This window comes from Leptidea sinapis, chromosome 29, assembly GCF_905404315.1.
Source record: "Leptidea sinapis chromosome 29, ilLepSina1.1, whole genome shotgun sequence".
Lineage (NCBI taxonomy): Eukaryota > Metazoa > Arthropoda > Insecta > Lepidoptera > Pieridae > Leptidea > Leptidea sinapis.
The window spans coordinates 10,900,108-10,921,341 of record NC_066293.1 but is presented as its reverse complement, the minus strand read 5'-3'; the positions used below and the strand labels follow the sequence as shown (position 1 = coordinate 10,921,341).

The 21,234-nt window shown below is 35.0% G+C and overlaps 1 protein-coding gene across 1 annotated transcript in view; it reads right to left on the bottom strand.

The window, feature by feature from the left end:
* The window catches only part of LOC126973437 (protein neuralized), a 67,398-nt gene extending 64,661 nt beyond the window's left edge, over positions 1–2,737 (bottom strand). Inside the window, exon 1 of the mRNA XM_050820699.1 lies at positions 2,433–2,737. Coding sequence (XP_050676656.1) covers positions 2,433–2,460 — 28 coding nt within the window. The 5' untranslated portion in view covers positions 2,461–2,737. The remainder of the gene's footprint in view (positions 1–2,432) is intronic.
* Positions 2,738–21,234: the final 18,497 nt, after the last annotated feature.

The following is a 21,234-nucleotide window of genomic DNA, read 5'->3' as shown; positions in this document are numbered from 1 at the left end:
AAAATAGAAAATTTATTTTGAAATTTAAACTTAACATCAATTCTTGCCTTATAGAACAAAAACCTTATTTTGCAAATTGAGAAACGTAATAATTTCATCAAATTAATATATTGTCTTCGGTCCTCAATAAATCTATGAAGTTTGAACAAGATCTGGCCATTTAAAGTGGGTCAAAATCGCGACCAAATGAGTTGGTAACAAACAAACATACATTCAGGTGAAACTAATAAAAAGTCTGTAAAAAAAAGTAACACCTTGCTCTTTTTGATAGCAAAGCTTTGAGCAACAATATTGGTATAATAAACAGTTTACTTAGGAATTTTATTCAGTTATTTAAATTATTAACAACAATAACTGCATTACATTATTTTCCCTTCCACAAAAAACCATTCTTATGTTGTCGTCTGTTGTCACACATTGTGTGATATGTTTTGAGCAATCTGTCACTTATTTGCTTGTGGTGGTCATTTGGTGATACTGGACTATTTGTGTGTGTTTTAATTTGACAGTCAAATGCCTTCACTCTCGATATTTTATTTCCTTTCTGTGTGTTTTGATTTTTGTGTACACATTTCTGTCTACTTAACTGTTTAATTGAAAGAGTTTCATTTGTTATGGTTCTATTAGCTTTACTTCACAATCTTAGCAGTATCTCTACCTTTTTAATACCTAAAAAAAGAAGTTATGCGATATATATATATATATATATATATATACTAGCTGACCCGATAGATGTTGTTCTGTAGATAATAAAAAAATACTTTTTAATATAATACAATATTTCAAAACATCAAGAATTATTTCGTAAAAAATACTCCCTGTTGTTATAAGGATATTGTTTCACAGTGGAACTGTCAAACTGTGTGTCACTAAATTCTCTCATAGAAAATATGTCCATACAAAACTAATATTGAAAATGAAAATAATTATGGGTCCCAAATCGAAATAAAAACTATCCTATCTCTCAAGTTGGACTAAACTGTACTCCATGAAGTAATCCCCATTAAAATCTGTTCATTAGTTTAGGAGTCCATCGCGGACAAACAATGTGTCATGTAATTTATATATATTAAGATATATATATCTGTTTATTATATTATTTATTTGACTCCTATAAAGTTTTGTATACCTATAGCTCCAACACTTACACTGACAAGAACAAGAATGAATCAACACTTACAACCATCCTGATTATGCCTTAAATTTCCTTTACCTGTTTGTCTACAAATAACTATTGGATGATAATGTCAAGTGAGTGAACCTATTTAATAGCAGTTTTCAATAGTCAGCATAATTACTTCCAAACCTTAAGAACTGGCTTTCAGTTAACAGATCAAGTCAATTTCTCCACCACCACAATCACCCCACCTCAACCAATGTGTAGAATCATGCTACTTCACTGCCACATACAGCTTATGAAAGATATTTTAAAATTTACTTTAAGTATACATAGTTAAGATTCAGTAACTGTTAGACATCTTCCAATAAAACTCAAAAGTATTGTCTGATGGTGACATATACTTTCTCATTTCCATGTCGTAAGAACCTTGAAACACAGTTAATTAGTCCCATCTGAAGTTCATAATAAGATAATATAAAATAAATTATGTTTTTTATCTATTAGGCTTAAACTAAGCATTTTTGAATCATATAAAATATTTCTATTAAATTACTGAATTTACCATATGTACAGAAAAAAATAGAACTTGTGAGAAGAACATACAAGAAACTCAATGGCCACTATTTTTGATGGTATTAGTGGTATTGGTAATAGTCTTCAATGGCTGTAATATACAAAATAAATTAGTTTATAAGGTGCTAAATCCAATATGTGAGTAGTGTTTAAATAATATCAAATATTGCATAAAATTAAATAAAGAATAAACTGTATAAATATAAATTATCATATATTATATATGGATCAACCTTTACAGCTTGAATTTATTATCACATATTTTATAATGACTGTCTGATCTTTTGTGATAAATAAATTTCTATTGTAAAACTATCAAACCTCCAATTTAGTTAGTCCCCTAAGATTAAAGGGTTAGTACCTATGAACTTTGGGCTGATGTTGAAAATGGAAAACAGTCTGGTAATTACTATTAATTGTCATTACAAACCTCCTACTTCCTGGTGTGTTGAAGTAATCCCCTACTATCCAATATATGATATACTATCCATTACTGATTCATAGCATACCAAAGTAATTCTAAATTTATCTAATATCAGGTAAGGCACAATAAATGACTCCCACAAAACGTGAACGCAAATATCGTTGCCGATTAAAGAATGGGCGATTAAAAATTAAACGTTCAGTGAAACACAGAGTTCAATGATTCATTCATTACAACTTGTAGGTTATGTTAATAAGGAAACAATTATACATTTAGAACATTCCTGAACTATTTGTCATAAATTAGAATACTTACCCGGCATTGCACTTGCATTCTGGCCCATTTTCACACCAGCTCTGTTTACTTAACACAAAACATAACTTCGTTCCAACTATGTTTATTTGCTATTATCACAATAGTACACTCATCACAGTTGTATGCCATTTAAAATTTAAACATTGTAAATAAACTGTTGGAGCACCACGATTTCTTATTAGAATCTTGTGTTATACACGAATTATTCCAAAATTTATTTAAAGAAACGTAATCATATTTGTTAAAGTTTTTAATGATTTTTTTTATCACATCTAAAGTTTACTAAAGTTAATTGTTTTCGTTCATAGTCCATTGATATAAAATACAAATTACAAAGTTTTTATTGTGTCAATGACAAAAGAAAACTAAATGTTCAAACTTCATAATGAGTGACAAAAGAAACGGCTGATGATTGGTGACTGATGACATAAGCATGCAAATAATTTATCCAAATTATACCTATACGGAATATTTATATAGATAGGTACAGTAGTGTGCATTGTAAGACTTTCTCTGTGACTTCAGACAAAATCACAGGGTATGTTCCGATATGCACTGCGACCATTGTACAGTGTGACGTCAATTTAGTATACTGTGAAGCCGTTCCTTTATAGCCAGTTATACCTACTGGTTACTATTTAAAACGGAACGCAATCCCGTGTACTGTCTGCCGCATTTTTTGACGCAGCATTCAAATGAGTGTATTAAAGTTTTCTAGTTCATTACAAAAAACTGTTGTTGGAGTGCTGTCAAATTAAAAATGTTTGGGATTCAACTGTAGGTATTGTTTATAAAACGTTAGGCACTCGAGTGATTTTGACTGATCACGTGATCAAAGTACTGCGAGGCCAACGCTACCTGGAAAACGCCATTGCTCACAGTAGAATATGGCGGCAATTTTTTTTAAATAATTTATTTCTGATACAACATTACAAAGCGATATATACATATCATTCTGCCAAACTGCGCAGCAGTTTGTCAGTAATTCTCGTGTTTCGCAAATTATCAAATCAATATTATGTTTTTGTGTGTGACAATTTAATAGTCTCTACCAGTATTTCTTAAGTCTATTTATTATGGACATTGTGCTAAGTAGAACTTTCGCAATAAGTTTTTCGCCTGATTTTTTGTTTTACAATTCGACAATTGTGACGCTATATGGGTAGTTAATTCATTTATTAATGTAGGTATTACCCATTGCATGCTACGCATACCGTAATAATTATATATTTTAGGTAGCACTAGCTTGTTTTTATTAGATAGCCGAGTTGAGTAGGCATGCACTCTCTGTACTGCGAATTTATTTATATCTCGATATTGTTTGATTAACGTTAATAATTTTACCTTTTTATCAATTGGAATAATATTACATATTTTAAACAAGTGTTCATAGTTCCCGTTAAGTTTGTTTTTTATATTTCTGTTCAATAAGAGCTTTAATGTTCTCATTTGCAAAGTTTTGATTTTATTTTTATTTGTAGTAAAAGTTAGTCCATAGCTACTCAATCCGTAACTAATTGTTGCCTCGACCAAATAACATGTACATTCCATGAGAAATTTTAATCAACAGTGAGCCCTAGATATTTATACGACGTTACCTGTTCCAACTGACTACATTGACATGTTTGTGAGGAACTATGCAAGCAAGAGTAACTATGTCCTATTATTTTAATTTTAATATCTTTATATTGACTATATGGTGAGAATATAGACACACATTTTGTCTTTTCCATACCATTGTCATGTGCCTATTTATTAATATTATTAAAATCTTGTTGCATTGTGGTTTGAATAATATTTGGGTCTCTACTACTATACCATAAACATGTGTCATCAGCATACATATATGCTTTACAATTTTTCATAACTTTGCTCATACTGTTCACATGAATAATATATATTTTTTTTTATGGAATAGGAGGACAAACGAGCGTACGGGTCATCTGTTGTTAAGTGATCACCGCCGCCCACACTCTCTTGCAACACCAGAGGAATCATAGGAGCGTTGCCGGCCTTTAAGGAAGGTGTACGCGCTTTTTTTGAAGGTACCCATGTCGTATCGTCCCGGAAACACCGCACAAGGAAGTTCATTCCACAGCTTTGTAGTACGTGGAAGAAAGCTCCTTGTAAACCGCACTGTGGAGGTGACATCCAGATGGTGAGGATGATATCCTAACTTGTGGCGTGTCGTGCGAAGGTGGAATTCGGCGGCAGGAATTAGGTTGAACAGCTCTTCGGAACACTCCTCGTGATAAATGCGGTAGAAGACACAATATGAAGCGACGTCTCTACGCAACGCCAAGTGATCCAGCCGTTCACAGAGTACTGGGTCCCCGACAATTCGAGCTGCTCTGCGTTGCACGCGGTCAAATGGATCGAGCTGATACTGGGGTGCGCCAGACCAGAGATGACAGCAATACTCCATGTGTGGCCGGACCTGCGCTTTGTACAGCGCTAGAATGTGGGCCCGCTTGAAGTATTGCCGTGCTCTATTAATGACGCCCAGTTTCTTTGAAGCCAATTTGGCTTTGCCCTCCAGGTGGCCACGGAATTGGCAATCGCTCGAGATTTCGAGACCCAGTATTCCGATACTAGGCGAGGCTTTTAGGGAAGTGTTGTCGAAGAGCGGTGATGCGACAAATGGTTTTTTTTTAGTGGTAAACGCGCAAACTTGAGTCTTCTGGGGGTTAAATTGGACAAGGTTCAATTTACCCCATTCCGCGACCTTCTCAAGAGAGGATTCGATAGAAGACACAAGTTTCTCCTGGCACTGGTCGACGATTTCCCGAGAGAGACGTGCATGGCCCGTGTATACGGCATCACCAGTGCTGTCATCTGCATAGCAATGAATGTTGGAGGTGTCCAACATATCATTGATATGCAGAAGAAACAGCGTAGGAGATAGCACACAGCCTTGGGGCACTCCAGCTCCACGGGCTTCGGGTTCGAGCAATATCCGTCGATAACGACCTGTATGCTGCGCCCAGTGAGGAAGCTGGAGGTCCACTTGCACAAGCTCTCGGGAAGCCCAAATGATAGAAGTTTAGAGAGGAGCGCCTTGCGCCATACACGATCAAAGGACTTCGCTTTATCCAGGCTAACTGCCAGGCCTTCCCCCTTGCTTTCAATAGCCGCAGCCCATCTATGTGTTAGGTATACCAGAAGATCACCTGCCGACAGACCATGGCGAAACCCGTATTGTCGGTCGTTGATCAACTGGTGACCCTCTAGGTATACCAAGAGGTGACGGCTAATTATGCTCTCCATGATTTTGGAGAGCAGGGATGTAATAGCAATAGGCCTGTAGTTTGCCGGATCCGAACTGTCTCCTTTTTTTTGGATCGGATGGACAAGCGCTGACTTCCATGAGTCAGGGACTACGCCTTTGGAATAAGAGTGCCGGAATAAACGCGTTAGCACCGGCGTCAACTCAGGGGCACACGTTCTAAGCACGATTGGAGAAATGCTATCCGGCCCGCTCGACTTCCTGACGTCCAACGAAAACAGAGCTCGCCTAACAGTTTTCTGGCTGAACTGTACTTCAGGCATAGAGCTCTGACACCGCGGGTTGGTCGACGGTGTTTTTCCGTTGTCGTCAATGCCAGGATGTCATTCCTCATGTGCAACGGCGGCATGGACGGCTGGCTGAAGTTACCAAGAGCAGCTTTCGACAACGACCAGAACTTGCGTGTTCCGGTCGGGTAACTGGAAAGCTGCTCGACGATTTTGACAACGTGTTTTGACTTTGCACGGGCGATTTGCCGCTTTAAAAAAAAATATATCCTATCGGACCAAATATGGAGCCAGTTGGAACACCATTTAATACTGTACCTGGATCACTCTCTGCTCCAAGGACAGCTCCTGCACTTTCAGTATCCTGTTTTTGAAATAGTATTGGAACCAGATTTTAATAGGCCCTCTTATACCGCACTCATCCATAGACTGCAATAAGGCGTCGTGCTCCAGCGTGTCAAAAGCCTTTTGACACACACCAATTGTTTTTAATAAGTATTAACATCATTAGTAAATGAATTAAGCGCTGTTGTTGTACTTCTATTTGGTCTGAAACCATGTTGTATGGTCGATTTAATATTATTTTTTTCCAGAAATGCTACTAATTGGCCGACAATGACTTTTTCTGTAATTTTATTTATTGTGTTTAGGATTGCAATGGGTCTGTAATTTGTATAGTCTGTATGTAGTCCTTGTTTGTGAATTGGTCTAATTAATGACACTTAACTCTTCTGGGTACATTCCTTTCTTAATGCTTAGATTGATAAGATGCGCTATTTATGAAGCCATAAATTTTGCTGGGTACTGCGGCAGTATACTGGTAGTCCATAACGGAACGAATTTTTCTACAGTGATAGCACTGTGCAGTGCTCGCAGTGCATATCGGAACATACCTTTGGAGACTGAGCGTTTGGCGATTAAATAAAACAACTGCTTGACTGTGATGAATATGTGGAAGATATATGATTTATTTGAAAGTTACACAATATATATACAAAATCCTTAAAACTAGTTACCCAATCACAATTGTTACTCAAAAAATATTTACAAGTTCAGAAAATACACACCAATACTAAAGCTTACATTTTAACCAATAGTAAAACGTTTCATTCAATAAGAATTGAGAATAATATTATGTGTTCTATCTCGCGCTAAAACTAATGCTATCGCAGTTTGTGTAAACTCGCGTCGAAGCTCGATCATACGATGTCAATGAGCATTCCGCACCTACGCTATTGCTCATTGATTAAAATTGCATGAATAGCGATCGACCCCCGACGCTTCACTCGTCAGTCGAGCCCGCTCGGTCTTGCTGTGGGTCGGTTGTATTACGCGGAGCATATGATTTTTTTTTTTTATAAATTTATTTAATCATAAATATATGCACAGTTGGTACTTAAATTTTACATCTCGCCAAACTGTTGCAACAGCTTGTTGGCGAGTTTACGCTCTCAGACAATATTATACTATTGTGCATCTATAATAAATTATACCTAATTTGTTCGTTATATTATACACTATTACTAATACACATATAAACATTACACACATATCATTACTTAGTTATCAATTCATAATATTCCTAAAAACATATTAAAATCTTACCTGTATACATATAACTATGCTACTTTAAATATTAAGGCTTATGTGGAGACGTTAAGAAAGTGCTCTTTTAATTTTTTCTTAAGTACTACTCTACAGTCTTTTTTATCCTCTCTTAACCATTCTATACTATTAAAAATTTTTGGCACAACATATTCCCTTAATCTTTCCCCATAGTAGTTACATATTTTTGGTATTATATATATATTCCTGATATTCTTTTCAAATTTTCCCTCAGATTAACAGGGTTTTTAAATCTATTTGAGTAATAATTTTCTTTTGTTATTAAATAGTTTACTTTGTTAGTTACTGGCAGTATTTTTAAGTCTTTAAATATATTGTCATAATTTTTTCCGTATTTTTCCTTTTCCTTGCTTTCAATTATTAGTTTTAATAGTCTAATTTAAATTTTTTCAATCTCGTTTAAGTAAGTCTTAAATGTTTTACCGTAAATATTTAGACCATAGCTTAAGACTGAATCAGCTAGTGCATAATATACTACCAGTTTTGTATGTTTGTTCAGCACGGGCTCGAGATGATAGAACTGCCCTAGAACCGATCGTAGTTTATTGCATACCGCTGTCAATTGTGTTTTGAAATTGAAGTTACAATCGATATGCAATCCCAAATACTTATAATTTTCTACATATTGAATATAGCTACATGCGCACGCATATTTATATCTGTGTAGGCAGTCGTAGCTATGCCCCACTATACCTATATCCTTGTATTGGACTGTCTTAGCGCGTCTGTTATATGGCGAGTAAATATGCATGCATTTTGTTTTGTCCATATTAATAATAATGCCATTATCGTGTGCCCATTTAGTTAGGCTTTCAAAATCTATTTGGATATTATCACGCGCCTCTTCCACGTCGTTAGACACGTATAGCAAGCACATGGCATCTGCATACATAAATACTCGACATGTCTTAATCACATTAACTGCACTATTAACAAGCATTAAATATCCCACTGGTCCATATATCGAGCCAGTCGGTACTCCTAAGGTTACATGACACTCGTCACCCACAGTCCCGTCAATACATGTGCGTATTGTTCGTTCTGACAGGTAATTACGGAACCAGTTATTAGTCGGGCCCTCAATGCCACACTCTTTCATTGCCATTAATAAGACGTCTTTTTCCAGGGTGTCAAAGGCCTTCTTATAATCAATAAAGAGTGCCAAAATTTGTTTCCCGCTGTTAAGATTTAAATTAATTTCATCTGAGAACTCAGTGAGGGCTGTTACAGTGCTTCGTCCTTTCCTGAACCCGTGCTGTGCATTACTCAATATATTATGTTTCTCCAAGAACCGTGATACTTGTCCTACTACTAATTTTTCGACTATTTTATTTATTACCGATAGTATTGCGATTGGCCTATAATTGGTGTATTCAATGTGGCTGCCACCTTTATGTATCGGGCGTATAATTGCTTTTTTTAGCTCTTTTGGATATACACCCTGTTGAGCACACAAATTCACAAAGTGAGCTAAAATCGATGCCAACCGGTTTGCTATAAACTTAACGTCTTGAACCCTTATTCTATCATAGCCGGGAACTTTGTCGCTGCTTAGATTCATAATAATTTTTTTTACCTCCGTATGATGTATTTTTTTTAATCTAAAGCAAACGTTAGATTGATTAATGTAAGTTTTTCTTTCTAAGAATTTAACTGAACAGTTGTGCTTAATTTGAATTATTTCTTGAGTGAATGTTTTTGAGAAATCATTACATATACTATACATATTATTATTTATTTGTCCTAAGTATTTCTTAATTACACTATCTACACTTGGCTTTATCCTACCTAACGAGCTATTAACAGTAACCCATACTCTTCTATAATCACCCATACAAATTTTTATTTCTTGCCTTCTATACGCCTTGTTGCACTCGTTTAACTCACAATCTAGGTCAACAGAGACACCTATCATATGTTGATCCGAGATACCGCACTCAATTAAAAACGATAATATGGCCGGTGTATTCTGGTACCTCCGCCGCTGACCCGTTCGTATCCAAGCGTGATCAATGCATGACTGGTTGATTCGCCCGTCCACAATCGCTTCGCGAGTCACCTCTTCGGTAGGTATAACACATTGTAGGCCGTGTGCACACATGATATTTTTGTAACTAATTACAGTTGTATTTAATTTGGCTTCTGTTATATCTATGTTCACATCTCCTATTATACATATGTCTGCATTTTTGGGAATTCTTTTCAGTAAAACGTTCATTTGCTCTAAGAAGTGCAGCTTATTCTTATTAGGCGGCCTGTACAACGCGATAATATGTATAAAGGTATTTTTTATATTGAGCGTTCCGTAGATTGTTTCAGCAGCCATGGTATTAACGTCTTTCACAATAAAGCTAAATTTATCTTTTACATACAACAATATTCCCCCACCTTTACTTATTTGTCTTGTTCTGGCATAGGGCGTGAATCCCTTTATTTTAAATATGGATACTTCATCTTCTTTAATATTTATTTCTGATAATATTAATACATCTACTTGATACTTAATTTTTTCAAGCAACACTAACAGCTCATTGAAATGTTTTCGTATTGATCTTATATTTAGGTGTATTATTTGTAGGGTTTTTTTTACAATTACCCTTGTTTTTATGCCAGGACTCGATGTTGTTATATCTCGTGTATTCTATATTATCTGGTGAGAAATCTACCTTTACATTTCACTATTTCGTCTTTGTTTAAAGATACGAATAGTTTGCACTTGTTACACTGCACCATTTTTAATTGCTTCGTAAGCAGCTCACAAGTTCACACGAGTAGGTATAATTAACGCACCGTTTACGCACGTCCGATCGCAGAGCGCACGCGTTCGAAACTGATCACGTGAGTATGTCTGCGATCGTCGAGAGAAAGTACGATGCTTGAAACTTCACTGAGTTGACTACTGGTGATCTGTATGATTCTATGAGTTGATGTACATCATTATGAAATGGTTCTTATCAGAGCTAATATTACGTTATATAAAATAAAATGTTCTTGTCAGAGCTAATATTACCTTATATAAAATAAAATGTTCTTGTCAGAACGAATCTTTCGGCATACGCTTATTACAGTTATTATGCACGATTACTATTTCAACGATCTATAATGCTACGTTACAAGTTAGGTATTAGACATTTGTATTAATTGATATTATTGGTTGTAGGTACAGCTACAGGAGTCCCCTTCAAGTGAAACGCACCGGCAACTTGATGTGTCAGCCTGTCCTTGACATTTTGATAGGCTGGGACGTCAAGTTGTTCGTAGGGTCCGTTAACGTGGTATTTTGGGTAATGGTGGTATGTTTGTTAGGTATGGAAACCTATCAGTAAGGTACCTATCGGTAAGGTTTTCGGTAACTTGTACAGGTAAAGGTAATGAATATAATGTATTGTTTTCTTCAGTTTCATTTAATAAATATGCAGGTTTTAAACGGTCGATCGATATGTTTGTTTGTCGACCTGGTAACTGAATGGTATAAACTTTACCGCTTCGTTTGATAACACGGTACGGTCCTTCATATGGTGTTTGTAATGGTGGTTTTACTGAATCTATTCTATTAAACACATGACTGCATGTATGTAAGTCTTGATGAACAAATATGTGTTTGTTATTACGATGTGAAGTAAGCGAGTGTGGTTTATTAGCTGCGATATGGGTACGTAATTTATCAACGTAGGTATGATCCAATGAGGTAGATGATGTTTGTGTGTTTATGTCGAAGAAATCACTTGGTAGACGAAGGTTATAGCCGTATGTTAGTTCGACGGCGCTAACGCCTGTGTCCGATCGTAGAACTGCGCGCAGGCCTAATAATACGGTTGGTAGTTCATTGACCCATGCACATTTGTTCGTTAACCTTGATCGAAGGGCTGTCTTCAAGCAACGATGAAAGCGTTCAACCTTTCCGTTACTCTTTGGGTTATAGCTAGTACTTTGTATCCGTTTAACTCCCATAGTTTTCATGAGGTTGGTAAACAGAGAGCTTTCGAATTGTCGACCTTGATCGCTTGTTAGTGTCGCTGGGCATCCAAATCTTGAGATCCAGTGATTGTATATGATATCTGCAATTGTCTCGGCTGTAATATTGTCGCTAGGGATTGCCTCAGGCCAACCAGTATGTCTGTCGATCATTGTTATCAGATAACGATGTCCTTGAGCAGAGGTAGGTAGAGGTCCAACAATATCTATGTGTATATGCTGAAAACGATCGCTTGCGTCAAAACTTTGAATTTTGCTGACTGTGTGGCGTTGTATTTTACTTTTCTGACATTTTATACAAGTTTTACTCCACTTCCCGATGTCGATATTAATTGATGGCCAAAAGAATTTTTGAGATATTAATTTACGTGATGTTCGTATTCCTGGGTGAGTAATATTATGTACACTTTTAAAAATTTGTTTGCGGAATTCTGTAGGTATGCCGTACATGACTTGTTGATGTTTCGCAATATAATTCTAGGTTCGTGTTAGGTACATTTATTTTCTTGAAGGTTAAGTTTGGTTGTTGAATGAGTTGTGTTATGCTGCTGTCTCTCTCTTGTGCGATTGATAATTCGCTGTAGTCGATCGTAGGTGACACTGTTATTGTTTCTATTCGACTTAATGCGTCGGCAATAATATTAGTTTTTCCACTGATGTGTCGAATATCGGTTGTGAATTCACTGATGAATAATAATTGGCGCGTTCGGCGTGGCGTTTCGTTTGCAGTATGTGTTTTATTCATAGCGAATGTGAGGCGTTTGTGGTCTGTGAATACGTATTAGCACCGGTATCTACTAAGAATGTCATCTTTGTTTTCTTGTCTGGGAGTAGTACAACGTCGTGCTTCACTACCAAATCGGCGATGGTAATAGCAGTAAAGTGTTGGTGAGCTATTGAGTGTGCGGGAACGGTGTTGTGACGAAGTTCTATTGCGAGATGACGAGCGAAATCGGTGGCGATGATAGTGTTGAGATGGCCTTGACTTGAGTTCGGCAACTTCTAGTGATAGTTTTCATATCTCCTGATCTACCTGATTTGACGTCTACATACCCATAGTGTTCTCTAATTTACCCATAAATTTAGTATACTACCGTAATAAACGAAACCTGTGTTAAAGTGAGATAACTTACATAAAAACCTGAGTAATGTGAGAAAGAGACGGAATAGATAAAGACCATGAAACCGTTTTGAAACAAATTAGTTTCCATTAGTCTCCTGTCATATTGGATCGTGTTTTAATATTAGTGTTTTTATCCTTATTGTTCTGTGTTTTAGTGGATATAAATTAAAAATATAATGGTTTCGTGTTCTGTACTAGATTATGTTGTCACATATAGCAAAAATCCAACTAAATAAACATTTCACAGGTAAATACTGATTCTTCCATACTACTTTGGTGATGTTTATTTTCGTAGATCATATGCACTCAATACTACTAAATATTACACTTTATATAAGCAGTAAACACTCTATTTTCTAAAGATTATATTCATTTAAAAATATGTCGTTAAAAATAAAATATTTTAAGTAAAATATCTACATGAACATGACGCCGTTCATCAATATTTATTATAAGGACCAAAATACTACACACTTCACTAACACACATGAGCATTTTAAATTTAGTCTTGCCGTAATGAGGAGATCGTTTGTCTAATAAGGTAGTATACTAAGTTCATGGATTTACCTTCCCATATCGGTTTGAGGGACTCTACAGCACTAGATTTTTCATATACAGCAAAACTGAGTATGCCCTATGGCACCCTATACCTCACCCGTTACAAATAAATTTCGTTTAAATATAATAATCACAGTGTTATTATTAAATTTCGTTTTAAAAACTAACAAAGTGGAACTGTAAACTTCTCACCTGTACCAATAAAATAATAATAATTCCGTTACAAATTAATACTTTGTAATTTTATTTAGAATAAATATATTTCATTGTATAATGATTCAATCTGCATCCCTAAAGTAAGTATTTGTTTATAAGATTTTTATTTTCTACTCCATTTTGTAACCGTGCCGCCGATTCGCTTAGGTTAGTCTACGACATGTTTGTCGGTTTGTCCAATCTGATGTACGGAGGCCATAAAATCTTAATTTAAAAAAGACAGTCTGATACATTGACACGTAACATAGACGAAGTCTTTCGTATGATCTACAGACTAAAGCCTGACCTTAATGGGCCAATTTATGAAAAAAAAAATTGACACTTGACAGTGTTTAACGTTCAAACTTCAAACTGCAAACCAACAAAATACCTACGTGTTTCTACAAATATTGTTCATTTTAATGAATTTACGTATAATACTTATTTAAAAACAGTTTTATACTGTATCCATGCGTGTTGGATAAAGTTGTAAACTTTTACTGGACGGACCGCATTTCTTTTCCCTAGTGGAGAAGAAGCTGAATGGAGTGGTCAAAGAAACAAACTTTATTGGCAATATTTATCTCAGCTTTCATTCAGTTATTCTTTCAATACTTTTATAATCGTCTCGCAAGCTTCAGTAATGCATTGACTACTTTTTGCCTTTGATATCCGATGCAAGTTCTCTAAAGAAGAATATGAATCGTCAGTAGCTAGAAATCTCAAACAAACAGCTAATTGCTCTGCTGGAGTGATAGCATCTCCATAATGTGTATTCTGGTTAGTGTGATGAAACTTCTTAAAGCAAATTCTCGTAATTTGCTGGTTCTCTCTGTCAGACTCGTGGTTTTTTGAATCCAATTCTGTCTTCTATTCTTAAGCCATTAAATATGGAACCATAGGCCCCTTCTTGGTGTTATCTCCTCAAAAATGATCAGCGACCTGTACTTGCGTGTTATTTTTGAATTTTATTAATTTTGTATGATGTACAAGTACACTCATGTTCCTCAGCACCTTTACTTTCCTTTGTTAGTACAAGTAGTCAATTGAGCACAAATATTAAAATTGACTGATGTGTCTTATTCTACAAGTTTAGCTAAAACAAGTATAAAACATGAGATCATTATTGACAACTAGTAGTTCACAATTAATTTCATCCAACAAGTTTCATACAAATGTTGTCTACAACAAGTTTAATATTTTTGTATTTTGAAAACATAAAACTTGTATTTGAACATTGCATGAAACTTGTAAAATACATGTATACCTTGGTGTAAATGAGGAATTACAAACACTGTGTCTTGTTTGTTACTTTGTTTATGACTATTAACAAATTCTAAGTTTGATTTTGTGGTAATTCTAAGGCACCTGTGACAGCCAACACTTGTAAGAGTAAACATATTCTTTGGGCACAGAGCTATTTTTATTCCACTAGGTAGCCTAGGTATACAGTAATATCCCGGAGTTATGGGGTAGGTAGGTTTGAGCAATTGCCCTGCCTAGAGGTTTGAATTTACAATCTCCAGCTGCATTTGCACCCATCACTGTCAATTGATCCTTGGTGGCTTTAAAACCTGGAAAAGATTTCTCTTCACACACAGTAAAAGTTATTTTAAGCGTTTTCTTACAAAAAATACTGGTATCTTATGTTGAAAGTGGTTTGGCTAGTGTTGCCACCTGCATCTATCATTGTTTTGAGTTATTCTGGATAGAAAGATGCAGCTTCTATATGACTGTCACATCGTCACTTTTCTTCTTATTAGACTCACAGAGTTTTTCTTCCTTCACCCTTTACACCTTTTTGAGTTCCTGTAGGTTTGGGTTCTTTGCTTTCTTGGTCAGCATCTTATTAGATGGTTGTTTTGCCTTAAGTTGCATAAGATTTTCTTGCATTGGTTACTAAGAGCACATAAGAAGTAGAAGGCACCTCTCAAACCACGATTGAAGTTGATGGTGTGACAGTTTCAAATGAAATAGCATCACCCTTGTTAGGTAAATTACATGGATCAGTTTGGGTGCTTAGGTCAAATGATGGTGCATCACTGTTAGTAACCGATGCTGATGTTTATTAGGAAACACATCAGGTGCTGGCCTGTCAGTCACATTATAACCTGCTAAACTCCTAAGTCAGGAAATATATTTTTGTTGAATGGTGATATCCCAGTCACATGGAATCCAGATTCAATATTATCAATTGTAGCTGCAACTGGCAATGATGTTCTTACTAACTCAGGCATATCATAAATAGTTAGTCTTTCCCGGATGACTTGCTAACCAATTATTGCTTGCTTGATTGTAATATTTCTTTAGTGGCCCATAAACTGTCCTATCTAGAGGCTGCAGTGGAGAGGAAATGATAAAATTGTAACTCCGTTTTCTTTGAAATAATCAAGCTCTTCTATAGACAAATGCGAGTCATGGCTATCGAGAAGTAATAAAACCGGGATTTCTTTTCTGGATTTTGCGTATTTCATGAAGTGTTTAGCAAACTTTCGAAAATTGTCTTCGTTCATCCACCACAAGAATTAGCATCGCCATCTGAGCCCACTGGTCCACCTCTGATGAAATGTTCTTTATACTGAACCCTTGGAAAAATAAAAAATGGAGGAATCATATTGGCAAGGGCCGAGATAGCAAACGCGACGGCCACCAGCGTACCTCGTTCAGCGGAAGTCATTTTTCCCCAAGGTCTTGATTCCTCGACGAGCTATCACTCTATTAGGAACATGTACCGTTGTCAGTCCTGTTTCATCTACGTTCCAGACATCACCCGGACTTAGATTAAGTCGTTGATAAACGGTTTTCAAATTGCCAAAGAACAAATTAACGTTTTTATCGTTGATAGATGTAGCTCGAGATACACTTCGGCTTGAGGAGCTCGTATAGAAAGTGCAGGATGACGTTTAAGAAAATGCCCCAGCCAATCTTCACCAGCAATCAGTTTTGTATTCCATGAGTCCTGTAAGGATTTGTTATTTTTTTTTTTGCAAATTCATATGCAAACTTTCGTGTTTCATAGGGTTATCCGTAATAGAGGTCTGCTGCTTGCTTCAATTAGTAACCCTCTAAAGCAAGCTCTTCCTCGTCAATAAATATTTGTCTATTTCTTCTGTACCCAACGCTGTCCAAAGTTCTTCAGATTTCGATAATTCGGGATTTCTTTCGAATTTTTTCGTCATATTTACGAGTGTTTTATACGGTAAAGCGAACTGTTTCGCCGTAGAATTAAGACTTTTTTTGTTAAAGATAACTTGTTGACATGCTCTATTTCTTACATCTTTGGATCTAGGTACTCCCTCTATTAGTCTTTCTTTTGTATGTTCGCATCCATATGTCCTGAAACAATAATTTTTGGATAAAATTTCAAAAATACCGACTCCATTTTATATGTACCCATAATATTATAGGGCTGGTTGACCAACCCTGTTATACATTAGTCTACTAGTCAGAACCACTTAAGTTTTGAGCACATTCTATAACCTCAAAACTGCGACAAAATCAAATAGAGTAATACATAAAAGAAAGAACATGAATCAAACATTCGTTTGTTTATGCTTTGACAATCAATAACCATGAATAAATAGGCATTACTACAAATAATATTACATCAAAAATAATTATTGTTGTTATTGTTTTTCAATATTACGTCCCTTCTCTCAAAAGACGTGCGTGCACGACCCGGTGACTGAGCGGGGGGAGGTGACGGACTCTTGTCTTGACGTCTCACTAATTTGCTCAAGGCTATTACCTCGGACGAGTTTTTGATAGTTAGTCAACCTACCCCTATAGTCAACTAAACCGTGTCTTTTTGTCTACTTCTTTTGTTTGTTTTATTTTTCACGAACTTTTCGCATGGCATTAAAGTCTGCCCCTTTATTAGCAAATTTTTTAATAAATATACTAAATCCGGATTCCTTCTACCATCAATTTTATTTAAACTGGAATACCAACCAACATAGTTATTTGTTCGATAGTTTTCTCCAAATACAGACCAGACGTCCAATGTATCGATTTGAAACATAATTGTTGCATATTTATGTATTTTATTTATTTAAACACGAGCTGAGCCGGCAGACTTCGTACTGCCTCAATGGATAAATAAAAGATCAAAACTTTTGTATAAAATAAACATAAAACAAACAAAAGGAATCCGTTTTTATTAAAACAAATAAAAAAAATGCTCGGTATCTATGAAATTTTATTATTATTTTCGATTAATTACACATGATGTTGCTTACTTACAAAACAGAGTTTTCTTGAAATACTTGCTATTTATAAGGTTTCAATTTGATATTGATAGTTATGATACAGTCTGTTAATCAATTTAAAGCTTTTGATTAACTACATTTTTTTGTTTTGTTTTTGGTTAGGTTCACAAATTTTATTTTTTGACAAAACTTAAGATTTTTTTAATCTATAAGGTCAGGGTGGCTAATTCCGGCATAGTTTTTTTTCACCTTATATTGGAATGCCCATTTCCGATAAATGTTTTGATTTAGGATCAACGTTATGGTTCAATGAAAATGATAATGTTTTAAAGTTTCAAATACCGTGATCTATCTATATATATATAATGAAACTATCACTAGTACTAGAATATACAACTTTTTTAAAACTTGAACAGTGGACGGATTTTCCCTTCGAAATCGGGAAAATCCGTCACACTAGAAGTATTTATTGAAATCCTTTGTAGTTTTACGGAAGCACGTAATAAAGACATGCGTTATCAGAAAACAGTCAATTCTGTGCTTAAGGATCTTATAAATAAGATCTATGTAATATTACATAAATAAAAATCATTTTCGGGGGCAATTTCGGCATATCTTAACAAGCTGTGGTTGTCAACATTTTTAGGTAGTTTAGTTTGGTTAGGTATAGGTATACCTTTTTAATAAAAAATAGCACACATTTGGTTTCGAAAATAATTTTATTTAAGTAACAATCTGTAAACCTAAAAATAACAAATGGTATTTACCTACTTAGTCTTATAAAAGTTAACAATCAGTCTGATTATAGAAACTATAAAATCAACAAAATATTAAATCAACAAAAATATACATAATAAATTTGACTGTCCAGGTATCTTAAATAAAATATCATTCCAGGTACCAACATTACGTACTAGGCATACTAATTTATTTAACATTCCCTTTGCTTCTACTAAGTATCTTAAATATTCACCTCTATTTCGAATTCCTGACATATATAATAAGAAATTTTCTTCCGTCGACATTTTCAACTTATCACGTCTGAGGTTCAAAAAACTGATATTAAACTGTTTAAATTGCAGGAGTTAATCATCAGTATATTCAGGATAAATTATTAGTCTCACATCGTAGTTTAAACATTATATTCGAACACTCACATACACTCACACCACTCACATTCACTCACACTACTCACATTCACTCACACTACTCACACCACACAACCTACTCACCGTTTCAGTTACTCAATATTGATACGATTTCTTCTTTTCTTTCTATTTAATTTTTTCTTGTAAGTTTTTCTAGTATTTTTCGTTTTTGTCTTAAACTACTTTGTCACATACTTATTGTACTGTTAATAGTATTCCTTTTAATTGGCGTATCTATTCTGTATAATTTTTAATATACTCTTTTCATTTTGTTAGCTGTAAGGAATCATAAATAAATAAATAAATAAATAAAGTATCAAAGATAAACAATATCAAAAACAAAACATATAAAATAGAACGTAAACTAATTAAGTAACATAACGGTCGCTTAGCGACTAAAATAATTCGGTAAGTCAAAATTTGTATTACTTATAGTAATTTTTAAACTGTGTCGAGACTGCATACTGTACTCGGCATGTAGTACTTACTACTATCATAATTTTAGGTAACTATTTACTGTCACGTACCTACTTGAAGTATTAGTATGTTGTTTGAATATGTTCTTTTAATGAAAATAGAGCTCATCGTCTTCACAAGGCAAAATTAAGGTTTTTAAAATTTGTTCATCATTATGTAAACTGACCTTTTTGACGATTGATCCATCGGGCACATTATCTAGATCTATTCTTTTAGCCATTTTAAACAAAAGCTTAGGACTTTTAATAGTTTTATAAAATTTGACAGAATAATAAATCTCTTCACCTTGAATATAATTATTTTCTATAATGCCAACATAGTATGTCCACTTATTCCTGTTATAGTACCGTACTAAAACATGGTCATTTATAGAATATAAGTATTCAGGTGTCTTGAGTTTTGTATCATTTTTATTAACGTTACGCTTATTTCTTAAGTTGATTCTTAAACTACTATTTTTAGCTTTCCTTTTTTCAGTCTCTTCGTTGCTTTCGGTTTTTGAGACCTGATTTTGAGAGTGATGTGATTGACTCTCAAAATCAGGTACTTTAATTAACGTATCTGAATAAACATCGTCATCATATACATAATCAGAACTTACACACACTATATCAGAATCACTATACTGCTACATGTTCCAGAGATACTGGTGGTAGAACTAGATCGAGAAATTTGTTTTTCTCGTTTTATTATTTTCGCGTGCTTGCTATGGTCCAAATTCTTGTCATTCTTCTCTAGGTGAGGTATTTTATTTTCTTTTCCTTTGCTCTTTTTGCCAATTCCTTTTCCTTTAACTGTTGTTACTATTTTCTTTGCAGGAATCTGAATTGAAGTAGCGTTAGTATTAATAATTTTAGTTTTCTTTGCAGATTTTAATCCGTGTCGTTGCGGCTTTTATAATTACGTTTTCAAAACAATCAGGCATATCCTGGCTATTTATTGCGGTAAAAGGTTTTGACTGAGAGCTGTCCCTTGCTAAATTACTTAAGAGAACTACGTTATCTGTATTTTTCTTCACCAGATTTGACTGTATTTTTCTTTTTATATTTTTTTCACTATTTTCTTCGTCAATTTTGAACTTGACCACGTCGTCGTAAGTAATTATTTCTGCACCTGATGCCACTTTTCGTCTTTTTAGTTTGGAAATATTTTCGCTGCGTCGTACTTTTTGGAGAAGTAGCTCTTCAAAATCATTGGATAAATTTATTTGTTTTTTATTACTACAAAATTGGTCATTGATACTGTTAAGAGTGATGCATAATAACTAGAGATGAAACGGATATCCGGTAACTATCCGGTATCCGGCGGCGTTAATACTATCCGGCCGAATACCGGATAACTACCTACTATTCGGCCGGATAGGCAACAGGCCGAATTAAAAAAAATCTGTATAAAAAATATATTTTTAAGTAATTATTTAATTTATTTAGTTAGTTTTAGTACTACTTAAGAAATATAATTAGTTTTAGTTGTAAATTTTTAATCACATCATAGTAAATGAATGTAATGCACTAAAGGCAAATTAGGGTGGATAAATACTAATTTCTCTGCATTGAGAGGTTGCTAACTTCGCTCATTAACGAAAATAACCGAATCTAACCGAATCTAACCGAGTCTACTCGATAGTTCGCGCGCCGCCTACGCAAGTCTGTGTTTGTGTGTGCGATACACCAAACGGCTAAGTTCCGCCGGATATCCGGCGGCCGGATATTCGGCTATTCGGCAAAATGGTTGGCCGAATATCCGGTATCCGGCCAAACTGCTATCCGTTCCATCTCTAATAATAACGTCTGAGGATCCTCTCTCAACTGAGTATGTGGGTTTAAAACATTATGTTGCCAACGTTTTAGTTGTAGTGGATCGAATAGCCGTTCTTTAATTTCATTTCGATTTGTTGGATAGATGCCTGCCTTTCTGAACCCATTTCGTAAAATTTGAGGATTTATGTTGGTCCATATTGATCCAATCAATCTGGAGAA